The sequence below is a fragment of the Aspergillus undulatus genome, assembly GCF_047715775.1.
Source record: "Aspergillus undulatus strain CBS 261.88 unplaced genomic scaffold BDV17scaffold_12, whole genome shotgun sequence".
NCBI lineage: Eukaryota > Fungi > Ascomycota > Eurotiomycetes > Eurotiales > Aspergillaceae > Aspergillus > Aspergillus undulatus.
Window position 1 is genome coordinate 499173 of NW_027396616.1, and position 16037 is coordinate 515209.

General features: G+C 53.7%; 7 protein-coding genes across 7 annotated transcripts; 2 read left to right on the forward strand and 5 right to left on the reverse strand.

Moving 5' to 3' along the window:
• Positions 1-404: 404 nt before the first annotated feature.
• BDV17DRAFT_297496 (glycoside hydrolase superfamily) lies at positions 405-3207 on the reverse strand (the record flags this gene model as incomplete). The annotated part of the gene is made up of 3 exons (XM_073763500.1): positions 405-724; positions 794-997; positions 1068-3207. 3 exons carry the CDS (start codon positions 3205-3207, stop codon positions 405-407), a joined length of 2664 nt encoding a protein of 887 aa, XP_073617828.1.
• Positions 3208-4822: 1615 nt separating this feature from the next.
• On the forward strand, positions 4823-6420 carry BDV17DRAFT_289414 (uncharacterized protein; the record flags this gene model as incomplete). The annotated part of the gene is made up of 2 exons (XM_073761658.1): positions 4823-5050; positions 5104-6420. 2 exons carry the CDS (start codon positions 4823-4825, stop codon positions 6418-6420), a joined length of 1545 nt encoding a protein of 514 aa, XP_073617829.1.
• A 492-nt stretch (positions 6421-6912) lies between these two features.
• On the reverse strand, positions 6913-7526 carry BDV17DRAFT_289415 (uncharacterized protein; the record flags this gene model as incomplete). Its single annotated transcript, XM_073761659.1, has 3 exons — positions 6913-7163; positions 7291-7362; positions 7409-7526. The coding sequence occupies 3 exons, from the start codon at positions 7524-7526 to the stop codon at positions 6913-6915; spliced, it is 441 nt and encodes a 146-aa protein (XP_073617830.1).
• Positions 7527-8010: 484 nt separating this feature from the next.
• Positions 8011-9485, reverse strand: BDV17DRAFT_30208 (uncharacterized protein). Its single transcript, XM_073764344.1, has 2 exons — positions 8840-9485; positions 8011-8794 (listed from the first exon to the last, which is right to left on the reverse strand). Exons 1-2 carry the CDS (start codon positions 9287-9289, stop codon positions 8183-8185), a joined length of 1062 nt encoding a protein of 353 aa, XP_073617831.1. The 5' UTR covers positions 9290-9485; the 3' UTR covers positions 8011-8182.
• Positions 9486-9489: 4 nt separating this feature from the next.
• BDV17DRAFT_257940 (uncharacterized protein) lies at positions 9490-11012 on the reverse strand. Its single transcript, XM_073757256.1, has 2 exons — positions 10510-11012; positions 9490-10440 (listed from the first exon to the last, which is right to left on the reverse strand). Exons 1-2 carry the CDS (start codon positions 10953-10955, stop codon positions 10011-10013), a joined length of 876 nt encoding a protein of 291 aa, XP_073617832.1. The 5' UTR covers positions 10956-11012; the 3' UTR covers positions 9490-10010.
• Positions 11013-11916: 904 nt separating this feature from the next.
• BDV17DRAFT_30232 (nucleobase:cation symporter-2 family protein) lies at positions 11917-13866 on the forward strand. Its single transcript, XM_073764346.1, has 3 exons — positions 11917-12968; positions 13018-13649; positions 13700-13866. Exons 1-3 carry the CDS (start codon positions 12006-12008, stop codon positions 13818-13820), a joined length of 1716 nt encoding a protein of 571 aa, XP_073617833.1. The 5' UTR covers positions 11917-12005; the 3' UTR covers positions 13821-13866.
• Positions 13700-16011, reverse strand: BDV17DRAFT_30229 (NAD-dependent malic enzyme). Its single transcript, XM_073764345.1, has 6 exons — positions 15476-16011; positions 15300-15428; positions 15117-15250; positions 14804-15070; positions 14389-14756; positions 13700-14343 (listed from the first exon to the last, which is right to left on the reverse strand). Exons 1-6 carry the CDS (start codon positions 15965-15967, stop codon positions 14015-14017), a joined length of 1719 nt encoding a protein of 572 aa, XP_073617834.1. The 5' UTR covers positions 15968-16011; the 3' UTR covers positions 13700-14014.
• Between the last annotated feature and the right edge of the window lie 26 nt (positions 16012-16037).

Here is a 16037-nt window from a genome sequence, read left to right on the forward strand (position 1 = left end):
ACACGTCTGGTCGTGCCGCCCTCACCGTCGTCCAGGCTCACGGTGACTGGGTCGATAGGGATACTGACCCCAACCCAAAGCGAGCTGCTGTCTTGATTCCGGCTGATATTGACGTTGGAGTACGACAACTCGTCGGTCGTGATGGCGGGCAAGTCAATAGTGATTGTTGTCGTCTGCGTCACGAACACGGTGAGCACTTCGCCGTCCTTGGTGGTTTCGGTTGTGCTGCCGTAGAGAAGCGAAGTGGTGTACTCTCCCGGGTCAATGGTCGTTGGCGAGGGAAGCTGGCTGGGGGGGAAAATCAGCACGCATGGTGCTTCGCACCAGGCATCGGGCTCCTGGTAGACGATAGGGTCCAGATAGACAGGGTCGCCTGTGTTAGCACGCCGTCCTTCCTATTGTGGTCAGGTGGTTAGCGACGGTCTAACATCAGTTGAATAGACACTCACTCCTTGGAGATCAATGGCCCAGTCAGTTGTGCCACCGCAGTTATAGCCCTCGTACTGGCCGCGCCGGCGGTCTTTGGTCTCGTCGGTCATATACGCCACCCACTCGACGGAGTCATAGACCAGGTAATCCGAGTCAGTTTCCTCGTCATACCAGCTTTTGATGGCACCGCCTTCCTCGATGATTTCGTTGATCTCGAAGTTGGAGATGTAGCCGCCGGTCTCCGTGCACCTGCCGGGCTTTGCAGGCGAATCGTTCCTTCCGCCGAGAAACGTGCCTGTTCATGGGTTAAATCACATACATTATCTAGAGATATCCCAAGAGACAAGATGAAAAGGGGTCGTACACAGTGGGCCGCGGCAAGTCGCATCAGTCATCTTGAACGATCTCCCGTAGCTGGTCACGCCCACGACGATCTTGTGCGATGGGACGCCGGCCTTGGTCATCATGACCAGGGAGCCGTACGTCTGCGTTGAGTTAACATGGGACCGGAGACAATTCCCTGCTGGACATCCCTCCATGGACCATTCCCTGCCCACATCCCATTGACCTATATTCAAGGGTGAGCTAGTGATGAGTAACCGGTGGAAAGGGGCTCCGATCTGCTTGACAAAACTCACCATGAAAGTCATAAGTCATGTGGATAAAATAATCCACCACTGGGGCCATGTCCTTGACCGGGAAGCCCTTGAGATACCAGAAGGATGCCGCCGTGGCAATAGAAACCGACTTGTCTTCGGGCAGCTTCTCCCGCACAAGCTTGAGAAACTCGAGGTAATTCTCGCCATCGTCCTCTTGGCCGGGCTCTGATCCATCGATGTCAGTGGCGCCAGGATACTCCCAGTCAAAGTCAAGCCCATCTAGCCCGTTGTCGAGAGCAAACTTGACAACATTCTCGGCAAAGGTCTCCCTATTCCCGGGCGATACCGCCTGGCGGAAGAGGCCCGATGTGGCGGGCGCGTTGGAGAATTCCCACCCGCCAAAGGACAGAATCTTCCGGTAGTCCCTGTCCGCGCTGATAAAGGCATCCCACTGCTCCTGATGGTCGTCTTTGATGATGACCTGCAGGTCGGACGAGAACTCGCCAAAGGCAAAATGAATATGCGTGTAGCCGTCGGGGATGTCGTCGACATGCATGTGGAGGCACGGGCGGTTGTAGTTCCAGCCCTCGAAATAGCCAATCTTCTTGTACCGCTCCGGCGGGTCGTCGTTATTCACCATCTCCATGCCGCAGTTGTCGATGCACCCGTTTTCATTGGGTGCGGATGTGCCGGGATTACCAGTCGAGGAGTTGGAGGGGATGCAGAAGTCGACGGTGGTACCGCATTTGCCCCAAACGTTGCAGCAGACATCCAGCGGACAGGGGTTCATCTCCGCGAGCTCCTCGCCTTCCTTGGGAGGCTCCGTCCCCGGCACTGTTGGGCCACAGTCGGCGTTCCACACCGGTGCGGGCAGAGGAGGGAACCCTTCACTGACGCAGATCCGCAGACCCTCCGGGAGCTCGCAGCCATTCCAGCCCCATGTCTCCTTGTTAAAGTCAAAGAGATCAGCCGTCGTCAACCCGTAGCTTGCGGCAATCGTCTGGCAGTATTCGTCCTGCTGCACCTCGTGGTACTTACAGGACCCATCGGGGTTTGGGCCTGGCCCGACAACTGGCAGCGTGCCGGACGAGCAGCACACGGGCTGGCCGGGCTCAATTATGTTGCAAAAGTCTGGCGTGCCCTTGTTGAAGCTCTTAAGCGCCGTGAGTCCAATGCCACAGCGGGTTGCTAGCGAGGGGCACGTGTCGCCGCCCTCTACTCTGATACTGCGGCACTCCGCTCTTGGATTGAGTTCTCGCACATGGCTGCGCCGCTGAGGCTCCGTGCCATTGTTGCTGGGAAATGTCCAGAGGGAAGGCTTGCCAACAGACTGTATTCTCGCTTCAGACCGTGCGGACAGAACCTCGCCGTTGTTCCATGACTTCATAATGCTCTGGACAGCGTTGAAATCGCCACCCGGGTCCGCAACGACGCCGAAGATGTGACTTGCCGTACAGTGGCCCGCGCAGATCTCGAGTGCCTCTCTTGAGGGGGCAGAGGCTGAGCCTTGTTCTTCCAGAGCAGTTACCAATTGGTCTAGCATGGACGCAGAGGTCTGCATCAAATCGACCTGGGATCCGGAATAGAGACCGACGAGCGTGCCGTGGAGATAAGCAAAGGTGATCTTTTTCTTTCCGCAGCTCACGGTCTCCTGGTTGAGGCTTCTTCGGAGGGCCTCTGCGGCAAGAATCACGTCTTCGGATGCCTTGCTGCTGAGGGGATCGCTGGTGGTCTCATACTGCGTCAGGGAGGCTGTGGCACTGGATGCAATGGCCGGGCCTACGCCGCAGGCGGCGTCATTTGCAGTAGAGCCGGAGCCATCACGTCGATGCGGAGACGACGGGCCAAAGTTTGTTGCACCCAGGGCATCAGGGGCTATGTAGCCGGAAGTTGCAAGGAAGTTGACCTCGCTGTTCGCATTGCCAAGGGTGCAGGCGCGGATGGTGGTGTGGGTTGAGTCGTCATCGACGGGGGTGTAGAGGTTAAAGCTAAGCAAGAGTGGCTCGTTGCAGGCGGCGAAAGCGTCCACGCTGTGGTAGGTAAACCACTTGGTGGTATTCCCGCTGGGGTCGCAGGCGCTCGGGCAGGGGTTTTTGTTCAACTCGAGGCGCTCGAACTGCGACAGGGCAGAGGCCAGCCCACTGGCCGCAGAAAGCAGCACCAGCCTGGATGCCCACATGGTGTAGGACAGACAGGGTCTTGCAGAATGTTTTTTTTCACTCCCAGTCAACAGGACAGACGAAGCTCTTTATGGGTTGGGTTGGTCCATTTCCCACCATGTTGCAAGGTACAGCGAGGTCAAGTCTAACTGAGTCCCAGACCGTATCCATCTAGGGTTGCATATTACGGAGGACCCTGGCCATCAACCCACCAACCAAAAGCCTCACTTCTCGTGCGGCCCGTTCCAACCGTCTCCGGGGAACTCTTGGTCCCTCCATCTGACGGTTGTGGTGTCAAGCGCCAAGCAACTACTATAGTACCTAATCTCCGGGGACTCCCTCTCGGCTGCTGGTTGCTTTCTTTTCCTTCCCTTTCCCCTTCTTCCTTCCATCCCTTGGAGAACATTCTAGTACCCCAGACGGAAGGGGCTGCTGAAGGCATGAGAGGCAGAGATACCCAATTGCCCAGTTTATTGCCAATTGCCAAATATGGGAACATCCAGCCCACGGCAGGAAGACGGGGATGCGAAATCGAGTCACCTCGGTTAGCACAGTTCCCGTATCCTGGATCCTGCAAGCGAGACGAAATGTGCTGTAGCTGCCGGAAAATGTGTCTTACTTACCACCGTTCCAAAACTGGCTATACGTTGACGGCCGATCATTGGTTCCGCGCTGTGACGTTGTATCCCGTGTTGGTGCTTTTACTAAGTATAATATCATTGTTCATTAGCAATGCGCATGTGAGAGGGTAAGCGCGCCTTTGTTGGTGTGTACCATTGAATAAGATTGCACTCCATCACCCTCTCTCTCCCTCTATATAGATAGACCCCCAGCCATGAGGCTAAAACTTAGGGTCTGGGCGACAAGCCCCTAGCTGTCGGTTTAATCTCGCTGGGAAGCAAGTCTTCTCGGTTAGACATGCACTTGCCCTGGCGCTATCAGAAGATCATCCGATGGCTGGAAACTCGGACTTTGTGGCGTTGAACCACGCCAGGTTGCACTGTTTCTACACCGTTCCTGCACCGTTCCTGCACCGTTCCTGCGCCAGTTCCTGCGCCAGTTCCTGCGCCAGTTCCGTGCTGTTCCTGCATTGTCCCATGACCTTCTTATGTCCAACTGCCTTTGCACCCGAGGCCCCACTCGTCCATCCGGCATCTCGCCGGGGGGGTTTTGTTTTGCTTGGCTGCATACTGCATCACAATCACACACTCAGCGCCCCCGCTATCTTTGCAGCGAAGTCTTGAACTCGAATTTGGGACTAATGCGTTTATACGAGACTAGTGTGCTCACAACAGAAATTGAATGTAACCCTTCCTCCCTATTCATGAATGCGTGGAATGAGTGCCTTTTTGAGTACATGAAGCGGTCAATGTTGCACGGATCATGGAGGTAACCGAGTCCGATATTCCGTAGACAGCCCAATAGAAGTGGTCTGTCATGATGGGGCTTTTGACTACGGGGTCCTGAGGTCCCCGGAAGATTCCACTTTGCGCTTCGGAGACTTGAGGTATAAAGCCTCCGATCACGCTCACTCTTTCTGCAGGGTGGCATTGCTTTGTTGTTGCTCAAGGTGTCTTCTTGGTACCATCTTGCTACCTCATTCGGACATTTTCTCGCCTCGTTTTCTCTTTCAAGATGACCAGGTCTTCGTCTCGTCTAGCTGGCCTTCTTGCCCTTGCCCTTGCCCTATGCGGCGTCGAGGCACGGCCGCGGTACTCTGTGAGAGATGCGACTCCCAATTTGCCCTCTGACCCCAACACCATCTCGACCTGCACATGGTGGTGGGATAATGTCGACGGGGCCATCGCATGTGAGGACATGCCGTTCGAATGGGGCATCAGCATGGAGGACTTCCTCCGCTGGGTCAGTTCAGCCCATGCATAATCCCCAAGTTTTCACTGACCTGATGCCGACAGAACCCTTCCATCACTGCCGACTGCGGCAACTACCTGACAGGACGGTCTTACTGCGTCGAAGCCCCCGCAGGCGGCAACGAACCTCCTCCAACCATCACCACCACCACCACATCCACAGAGCCAGCACCAACAGACGGCAATGGCGTGGAGACGCCACTGCCGACACAACCAGGCATGGTCAGCAACTGCAACGACTTCTACTATGTCGAGGTAGGAGACTCATGCGCCTCGATCGCAGCAGGCAACGGCATTACTACCGCGCAGCTCATCGAATGGAACCCCTCTGTCGGCTCCGAGTGCGCCGGGCTCTGGGCCAACGCCTATGTCTGCGTCGGGCTAATCGGCGGGCCTACCCCCGGCCCTACCCCGACAACTACCACCACCCCGCCTGGGAACGGCATCCCCACGCCAACCCCGACGCAGCCCGGCATGATCGACGACTGCGACGAGTTCTACTTCGTCGAAGTCGGCGATTCCTGCGCAGCAATTGCTTCCGAACACGGCATCTCCCAGTCCCAATTCCGCGACTGGAACCCCTCAGTAGGCACCGACTGCTCCGGCCTCTGGGCAAACTCCTACGTGTGCGTCAGTGTTATCGGCCATACCCCTGGGACAACAACAACAACAACAAGTACACCACCAGCCCCGACTACTCCTCCGAATGGCATCGAAACACCGCTACCAATCCAGCCAGGCATGGTCGACAACTGCGATGCCTTCCACCTTGTGAAGCAGGGAGAAACCTGCGCTACCATCTCTGCTACTTATAGAATCTCCCTCACACAGTTTACAACCTGGAACCCAACTGTCGGCAGCACCTGCAACGGCATCTGGGCCAACGCATATGTCTGCGTAAGCATCATCGGCCATACTCCCAACCCAACAACAACAACAACCACAGCACCACCCCCCACCACAACCGCGCCAGGTCCCTCCCCCACTCAATCCGGTCTAATCAAAACCTGCACAAGCTTTTATAAAGCCCAAACAGGTGATACATGCCAGATAATTGCGCAACAAAAATACCCCTACATTAATTCCCTAACCCTGTTTACACGGTGGAACCCAGCTGTTGGATCAAACTGTAATGGCCTCCTAGTTGGGTATTATTACTGCGTCGCGACGGAGCTCCACCAGCCCATGCCAGGCATTATTAATACCTGTAGACGGTATTACCAGGTAAAAGCAGGGGATAGCTGCTGGTCAATTCAGCAGCAGCACGGGATTACGGCGGCACAGTTTAATCGCTGGAATCCGATGGTGGGCAGCTCGTGCGGGAGCTTATGGGAGCGGTATTTTGTTTGCATTGGTGTTTGAATGAAGATGGGCAGGTTGAAAAACCATTTGGAGACGCATAAAGTGGAAGACTAAAGAAGTATACGATCATGTAATGCTACTGCAGTATCTCTACTTTCATAGGACTTTCGAAATCTATGTTCTCTAGAGATCAAAGGCCTCAGTTACAAGCAAGCAGCTTTGGATCTTCCAATCACTGGCTAAAGCAAGAAATCAAAAATAAAAATATCTATCTTGCCTGGGTATCTACTAATCATATGCCTGCTGATGGCTTGACAAAGCTGCTTCCACCTCAAAGAATTTGAAGCTTTTATAAAGCAACTACATATGGTTGATATAGCTTCAAGAATACAGCTTTAAATATTGACTATACGCCAATATCAAAAGCTGAGGGGTGTGTTAAAAGGCATGGTTTGATTTCATGAGACAGATGTAGTTGCTCTTCTCGAAAGGATCGGACCCCCAGAAGTGGGATCGCTAACTAAGATATATCAGGCCATGCGTGCAACAGGGTTAAGCTGTCATTAGGTTATCCGGCAACACGAAGGTGGCAATCCCCCAGAGAGCGGTCGCCGTGCAGAAGATCAGATACTGATATTGCCAGACAGACAAAGCTCCTAGGATCTGGCTAATAGCGCAGGCCACCAGGGGTCCGACAAGGTTAGACATTCCGACGAAAGACAGCCAGATTGTGATGCGCAAGGGCTGTTCGTGCGGTCGGTACCACATGGCCGTGATGAGCGAGAAGGCAGGCGAAATGCCAGCTTGGCAGAAGCCGAAGAAAAAGTTGCCTTTGTTAGTGCCCATGTTTTTTAACGATTTGAATGCCATACCGTTGAGCCATTAACTCTTGGTACGTGCTGATGAGAGGCACAAATAGGGACACCGCACCCCACAAGGTTGTTGATACACCGACATACTTCCCCAGCGGCGATTTCTGCGCGATGACCGCAGCAAAGGGAGCTGTGTTGTTAGTAAGACTGGTTTAATTTGTGAGAACGACACTCACTGCCTGCCACATAACTCCACCAGAAAATGCTGTTGCAGCGGAAGAATCTCCGCATGTCAGACCCGGACGGAGTCATCCGGGCGAGATTGAGATCATCGAAGAGACCATGTCGGGCCATTCCGTTCAGGCTCAGCTTATCTACATTGTGAAAAGTCATAGTCAAGAGCATCACCGACACCAGACAGAGATCGATACGTTGCCGGCATCTTTTCTCCTCTCGAGGATCGATCTCCCGAAAGTCATTGTTGATATATCCCGCGGCAGCGTCGATGTCCGCCTCAGGCGGCTTCAAGGGATCGAGTGTACTGGAAGTAGAAAGCCTGTCCCAAGTTATTGTTTGAAACAAGAGGTCTTTATCGAGTCCATTACAGGGTGGCTCAAAGCATCGTCTCGAAGCCTTGCAAGGACCTCACGATCTGATTCCAGGATAGGCAGGAGACCGGAGACGGGGGTTGCCTGCCTTCTTCGAAATTTCTCCTTCATCCTTCTCTTCTTCCATCAAAGCTTCCGGCGAATTGACGGCCAATCGGGCTTGAGCACAGTGCAGGTGCCCCAGACGGAGTCACTTCCCGTCTGCAAAGTACCGCCAAGCGATGGCATCTGCGTTAAGAACAAAGAAACAGCCGAGTGCTGAAAAAGAGTCTCGGTCATGCCAGGTAAAGGATTGGGAATAATGCCTCTTTAGTCAGGACATTTGTCATGAGTTTGGTGCGCAGAAGCCTTTCGAAGACCGTTATGGCTCGTTCTGTTTGCATTATCCTCCTGCCTAGAAGTCTAGATCCATCGACCCAAGCCTCTCATGCCCAATTGCAGTTCGGCGGCGACTTTGTCCCACACAGCAAGTCTAGCCTCATCATCGGTGCAATGGGGCATCGCCTCTGCTTCCCAGATCCGATTGATATAGTGCCCCCCGCCCTTCCCCCCAAGCACGCCAATCCCCTGGACGTCGGGATTTGGCCCGAACTCCGGGCTTGTCGCAGCGTAGACGATCCCCTGGCTCCCCTGCTGCGGCGTGGTTGCGATCAGTGAAGCGAGTAGGTTGAATAATTTATACCCTAACGTCCCCCAGTTCTCGCCAACGTCTGGCCGCGGGTTCGTCCAAATGCCTGTGCTCACGTACCCCGGGTTGACCCCGTTGACGGTGATGCGCTTGTACTTTTCGCTGAGCAGGAGCCGGCGCTGTAGCTCGCTTACCCACGCTTGGAAGTAGAGCTTGTTGTTGCCATAGGAATTCCCGGTCATGCCTTCCTCGCCGTTAAAGTGATCAATGTCAAAGCGACCCAACCAGTGAAAGCAGGAGGTTGTGCATATGATTCGAGGTTCTGGGCTTTGGGCGAGAGAGTCGAGGAGTCGGATGGTCAGAAGGACGTGTGAGGCGAAGTTGACCTGCCGGTTAGCACTCCTGAGGGAATTATAGAGCTGGGCGCTCACTTGATGTAGAACTTCCAGGCCATCAGGAGTCAACACAGCCCTATTCGATACAGTCGGTCCCATCCCCGCATTGTTGCATAGGGTATCTAGGGCGCGCCCGGTCGACAACCACCGATCTGCAAATGCTTCAACGCTGCTGAGATCGGCCATATTGATCTCCCACCATTCAACCGTCGATGTATGTCCAGCCGCCTGTGCTAACTCCCTGCATTGCCCTACGGCCGCATTGGGATGCGTTTCCCACGGCGGAGGCTCTCGGCAGCCAAGTATGATGTTTGCGCCTGCTTTCGCGAACGTCTTGGCGGCTTCGAGCCCGATTCCGTTATTTGATCCTGTTATGATGATCCATTTGCCCGTTAGATCGGGGACAGGAACATCTAAGAAGGTAGAATTTGTCCCCCTTAATCCGTTCCATGCGCACCACAAGGCCGAGGGCTGAGGCGGGACCATCCTTGTGCGGTCGATGAGGCTTCCGTCCTGTATTTCTGTTGAAGTTCAAAAAATAGTCCGCATGGATAGGGTATACTTGCTTTTTCAACTGTCGGGGATTGGCTGCAGTCTGCAGGGCGTTTGATGATCCCACGACAGGCAACAGAATACAGGGGTCGAGCCGGCTAGTCCGACCTCGGCCGACAAGGACCCACCCCCACCAGGTCTGCATGGACAAAATAGATTGGATGTACTCTTGTTGTTACTATTATTCTATACCGAGTATCCACTTTCTTTCAGTGCGTATTCTATATAAGTTGGGTCTTTCATAGATACAAGGCCTGTTGGTGCATTGCACCGTCAGTCTCGGATATTGCTTGAAGTTGTCGAAAACACATGTTCGTTCAGGATCTCTCCCAGCGTTCGACACAGAAATAGCAAAGGGGGCATGTTGGTATAAATATCACTGAATAAAGACGCCCCGCAAGAGCTTTGTCGTCCTCCAAGCGTAAGGGACCTCAGGGAAATACAACCTGGCGGCAAAGAGCCCTAACTTTTGAATCCGGTTTAAGCTAAGGTACTAAGAGTCGAATGGACGGGAGGCGTCTTGTCTGACTGAAATCTGTGTGCTGTAAATCACGGCGGAGTCGCTATCCATATTTTGGCCGTGCATACATAATAAGCATGGGTATTTCATCATTAATTTGAACGACCAACTGCACGATAGGTACCAATTCCCCGTCTACCAAGGCAGAACGAGCGCCATCCCCGCAAGCACCGAGACAGCAAAAACAACCATGACACCCTTCATCTGTCCGAAAGAGCCATGGTCCATACGGAGCGCCGGCGCCGCATTGGTGGGGTTAGTCCCTGTCTCGGATGCCTGATTCTCCAGATCAGAGGGTTGATGAATGAAGTAGAATGGACCGAGCGATGATATAGCTATATACGACGAGGCCTCGTTTCCGTTGAACGTCGTCATCGTGCTGGTTATCTCGGGGTAGGATGTGGGAGGGATCCGGGCCTCACCCGTAATGGTTGTTCCGTTGAATGGGAGGGTTGTCGTATAGTAGTCGACATCCGCCAATGCGCCTTTGTAAGCGCACGCGGTGCTTATTGTTTGCGACGGGAGGGCGGAGTGGCAGCCGCCTATCTCGCCGACTGTCATGGAGCTACGTGGCACCTGGTCAACACCGGACTTGGGTTGACTGGCGGGATACCCAATGGAAGGGAGGGCTTACCTCGGACAGCAGGCAATTAAAGTCTCGCCGGGATCAAGCAAGGCACCAAAGGCATCCTGATATCCGAAAATGTACGAAAAATCATTGTCAAGATCCGGCTGGTAGGTGTTGATTGTGAAGACACCGGAAGATGTCACGGCTGCATCTGTTGGGTGCGCAATCGCGCCGACGGTTTTCCAATCAGACGGGCATTCAGGACCGGGCGAGTAGTAGGGGGCTACGTAGAGCCCGGACTCGTAGGCTTCCGCCAGCGCTGAGTCGGTAGGTGTAGGGTAGCAGTCGTCAGGGACACTCTCGCATCGGTCGCCATATAATGGGGAATCTGGAAATCCTGTATACGCGATCAGGTAACTGGACTCGGTGCATGATGGAGCAAGCGAAAAGGTGGCTGGCGCGGGGCCCAGGTTGGCAAGTGTCCAGCCGACGGTCGAGGTTGCGGTGGGCATGGCGATTGGGAAGGGACAAAGGGATTGAATTGAAGATCAAGATCTACAATCAGGAACCCCTGAGGAAGATGTGGATGGGATTTCTCAGGTTGGATGGATCGTTGACGGAACTGATTTTTAGCCGCTAGTATAGCTCTGAGCCACTAAACTAAAACATGGCGAATGAAGACACTGGGCCTCAGTAGTAAACGGGCCAATGCGTAACTAGTGAGGACTCGGACGGCAAAACATCATCTAAAGCATGCCCTCAACACCTAACCTCTGTTGAGATTCGTCCTCCGTACCTCCTTGTTGGCAGCATGGTATGACTGTGATGCGCCCCGGCAGTACAAAAAATGTGGGCGTTTGAAGTCCATAAAAAAAAAAAAAAAAAAAAAAAAAAAAAGAAAAAGAAAAAGAAAAAGAGCAGTCAAGTCTGCGAGTGCAGACTGCAGACTCGCAGAGGGGCCAGGAACTTTTAGGGTGAACGAAATCTCACCGAGTGGAGTTTGTCCCTTTCGGTTCGGCCAGGCCCTACAAGAACCGTGGACCATCCGTAGATCGGATCAGACCTAGAGAGGGTCGGAAGATGGAGACTGCCGTTCAAGTAAAAGGTTCGTATGTATCTATACCTATAAGATCGCACCCCAGATATACATATGCCCATCTCACGCCTCCTCTCCGCATCCCGAGCCCCGAGCCCCGGCAACGGCGGAGGCCGCCGGGGGTGGAGTCCAAAGTCCAAGACTTTTGGCATGATAAGCAGCAGCATAGGCCAGAGATAAGCTGCATTGACAATGCTGACACTTTGTATTACTCGATCGCCTCTTGGTCCTGCTGGCGAGTGGCCATTTGTGGCTTGACGTCAGTCCAATCTCGTGGCCGCCATGTTATCTTTCTTGGATCGCGATGCAGTGCTTGGCTGCTGTGGTTATCTTATCGCATTTTCAGCATGGAGAAGGATTAAAAGGAAAAGGGTTTCGTGCAAGATGGATTGATCTTCACCTCAAGATTGCAACAGGACAACGGTTTGATACTCCCACCTTCCTGTAATCAAGACCATAAGACAGCATGGACAACTCCATCCACTCCACCGATGGCCCCGACTCCGTTGTCCCGGATTCAAACCCCAGAAAGACCGTCAGACAACGAGTGCGCTCGCTCGTTCGACACCTCACGACCCGCGAGGGTCTCATCGGCGACTACGACTATGGCTTCCTCTTCCGCCCCGAGCTCCCCTTTATGAAGAAAGACCCGCGCCCGTCGCCGTTTTTCGGGCTGAATGAGAAGATCCCTGCCTTGCTGGCGTTTATACTTGGGCTGCAGCATGCGCTCGCGATGTTGGCTGGCGTTGTTACGCCTCCTCTTATTTTATCGGGGACACTAGGTCTATCGTCGGATCTGCAGCAGTACCTCGTTTCGACATCCCTTATTGTGTGCGGCCTCCTCTCGATGGTCCAAATCACCCGCTTCCACGTTTACAAAACACCATACTACATCGGCAGCGGTGTCCTTTCCGTCATGGGCGTCTCGTTCTCGATCATATCTGTCGCCAACGGCGCGTTCAACCAGATGTACAGCAATGGCTTCTGCCCTGTCGCCGATGATGGTACGAGACTTCCTTGCCCTGAAGCATATGGCGCGCTTCTCGGCACATCTGCCTGTTGTGCCCTCGTTGAAATTCTGCTCGCCTTTGTCCCGCCGCGCATCATCCAAAAGATCTTCCCGCCGATTGTTACAGGCCCAACGGTCATGCTTATCGGTATTAGTCTCATCGGTACAGGGTTCAAAGACTGGGCAGGGGGGTCAAGCTGCATGGAGGGTGGACTGTGTCCGTCCGCAGAAGCGCCGAGGCCCTTACCCTGGGGGAGTCCCGAGTTCATCGGGCTGGGATTCCTAGTCTTTGTCTCGATTATTCTCTGCGAGCGTTTCGGGGCGCCGATTATGAAGTCCTGCTCTGTTGTTATTGGGCTCTTGGTTGGGTGTATTGTTGCCGCTGCTTGTGGGTATTTTAGCCATGAGGACATTGATGCTGTATGGCCCCCTCCCAATCCCCCCATGAGGTATATGCTAATTGTTACAGGCCCCCGTTGCCTCCTTCATATGGATCAAGACATTCCCACTCTCAGTGTACGGCCCCATGGTCCTCCCCATCATAGCCGTCTTCATAATCTGCGCGTGCGAATGCATCGGCGACGTAACAGCAACCTGCGATGTCTCACGCCTCGAAGTCCGCGGTGGAACATTCGAGTCGCGCATCCAGGGCGCCGTCCTAGCAGACGGGCTCAACTCCGTTGTCGCGGCCCTCGCCACGATGACGCCCATGACGACCTTTGCGCAGAATAACGGCGTTATTGCCCTGACGAGATGCGCGAATCGCTGGGCTGGGTACTGCTGCTGTATACTGCTCATCATAGCCGGTATCTTTGCCAAGTTCGCTGCTGCGATCGTCGCCATTCCGGCGTCTGTAATGGGCGGAATGAAGACTTTCCTCTTTGCAAGCGTGGTTATAAGTGGACAGGCAATCGTCGCAAAGGCCCCCTTCACCCGTCGCAATCGGTTCATCCTGACGGCGTCGATGGCACTGGGATATGGGGCTACGCTGGTGCCGACCTGGTTCGCGAATGTGTTCCCTCCCACGGAGAACCGGGATCTAGAGGGGTTTGAGAATGCGATTGAGTTGGTGCTTGAGACGGGGTTCGCTGTTACTGCTTTGTGAGTTCGACCGCCGGTTTATATTAGTGGGTGATGCTAACGAGGGATAGTGTTTCAATGCTTCTAAATGCGATCATGCCTGCTGATGTCGAGGAGATTGGAGCGGTTACCGCTGTTCCTACTGCTGAGGATAGTGATAGGGATCCGGATTACCAGAGCAAGCAGGCTTAGACCTTCCAGTCGATATAGAAGCAATGAACTCCCATGTCCACCGCTGGCAAGATGGTGCGAATTCTGCCTGCTACTTTCCCTCACGTAGCCTTTAGATGTAGTTACCGAGCTGCGGACATGCTTGAGGAAAGTGAGGAGACTCCAGGTAAAAGTGAATCATTAGGATTAAGCGAGTTTGGCGCCTGCTTCTGCTACTATGCCCTCTCAAGAGGCCGATACGTTGCTTCCCACATCTGCACGCGGATCCACTCCTCCATCTCATCATCGTCACCGGGTATACCCTCCTCCTGAGCCAATCCCTCCTCAACAGCCGTCTGGATAACCGCCTTGGCGACATTCAGACTGAGCTCCCGCACATCCTCAACATCCGGCAGAAGCGGCTTGTTCGTGTCTTCCAGGGCTGGGGCCTTTGCTGCTAATGCCTTTGACGCCGCGACGATCATCTTCTCGGATAGGCGGCGGCTTCGTGAGAGGACGACGCCGAGGCCAATGCCGGGGAAGGCGGTTGAGTTATTGCATTCGGCTGCGTTTGTTAGCAGATGACGAAGAGATTATGGTTGAGGCATACCAATTTCCTTCTTTGTCCCGTTGTGCTCAACAGGGGGGAATGGACTTCCTGTCGCAATAAGCGCTCGTCCGTTGGTCCAGTTGGTTATATCCTGCGGTTGCGCCTCATGTAGGCGGGTAGGGTTGCTAAGGGGGAAGACAATGGGGTGGTTGACGTGCTTTGCCATCTCGCGGATGATTTCTTCAGTAAAGGCGCCCGGCTTCGTCGACGTGCCAATGAGAACGTGAGGTTTAACTTGCTTGATCACCGACAGAAGGTCAATGTCTTCGCCGTCGGGCCATTCGTTATCCTCTCTAGCGAAGTATTCCTGGCTTGATGTGAGTTGGTCTTTTTGGGACTTGAGCAGGAGGCCTTGCTTGTCGATGCACCTGCGCTGGTCAGCATGGGTAGTTCTGGTAGCTGTATTAGAGCTTACCATATCTGCTTCATCGCCTCACTCTTTTCAATTCCCGCCTCTGTAGCAATTGCATCACTAACTTGGTCCGCAATGCCTGTTCCTGCAGACCCAGAGCCAAAGCTAACAACCCGAACCTCTTTGAGTGGCACCTTGCTGACGTGAAGACCAGCCATGAGTGCAGCCAAGGTCACGCATCCCGTTCCCTGGATGTCGTCGTTGAAACAGGCGATCTCGCCCCGGTACTTGTCTAGAATCCGTTTGGCATTTTGGAGGCCGAAGTCCTCGCTGGGATGGTTAGACACACGATAAAGATTCGGTTTGAGGGTCATACAAATGGATATATGCGTTAGGGAATCTTTTCTTGGCGGCCTTGACAAAGTTATCCACGAACTTGTCATACTCTTCGCCCTTTGCCCGCCGTTGCCGAAGACCAAGGTAGAGTTCGTCGTTCAAGAGTTCTTCGTTCTATTACAGTCAGCTTTCATTTTAGGGCCCGTACCGGTTCAGAGCATACATTTGTCCCACAGTCTAGCATAACAGGAAGCTGTCTCGACGGATGTATTCCAGCGCAAGCAGTAGTAATGACCAGCTTCGCGACAGAGATCAGAATCGCACCGACACCTTGATCGCCGATACCGAGGATCTGATAGCGTCAGTCTTGAATATCTATAACGAAGACAAGATTCGTACCTGTTCGCCATCACTAACAACAATGTAATCAATCTCATCGCCCGTATCGAAATTCGTCAGGCACTCATCAATGCGATCCTGGTCCCGAATGTTCAAAAAACAACCCTCGGGCTTCCGGAACAACCGCGAGTAATCCTGGATCGCATCTGCTTCAGTCGGAGTATATATAACGCTGAACATCTCCTTCAGATGTGTCTGCAACAGTCTATGGTAAAGCACTAGATTCTGCGCCTTCATGCTGGCCATGAATGTGTTCTTAGCGAGGTCGGTGCTCCGGCTCTTATACTGCTGGTAGGCGCGATCAACTTGTTCGTCCAGTGCTTGTATGTTTGGCGGTAACAGACCATTTAGTTTGAACTGCTTTCGTTCCTCTTCAGTGTGCGCGGAACCTTTGTTGTATGTTGCGTTGCCGAGGAGGGGTGCGCCTTGATATGGGCACTTCATGGGCCCGTGAGCGGCCCGGGGGAGATGTCGGAATCGTGATAGACTCATTTTTGGGAGTTGTCAATCTGTTGATCCAGGTACGAGTAGACAAAAAGCCAAGGATGGGATGGGTTGGAGA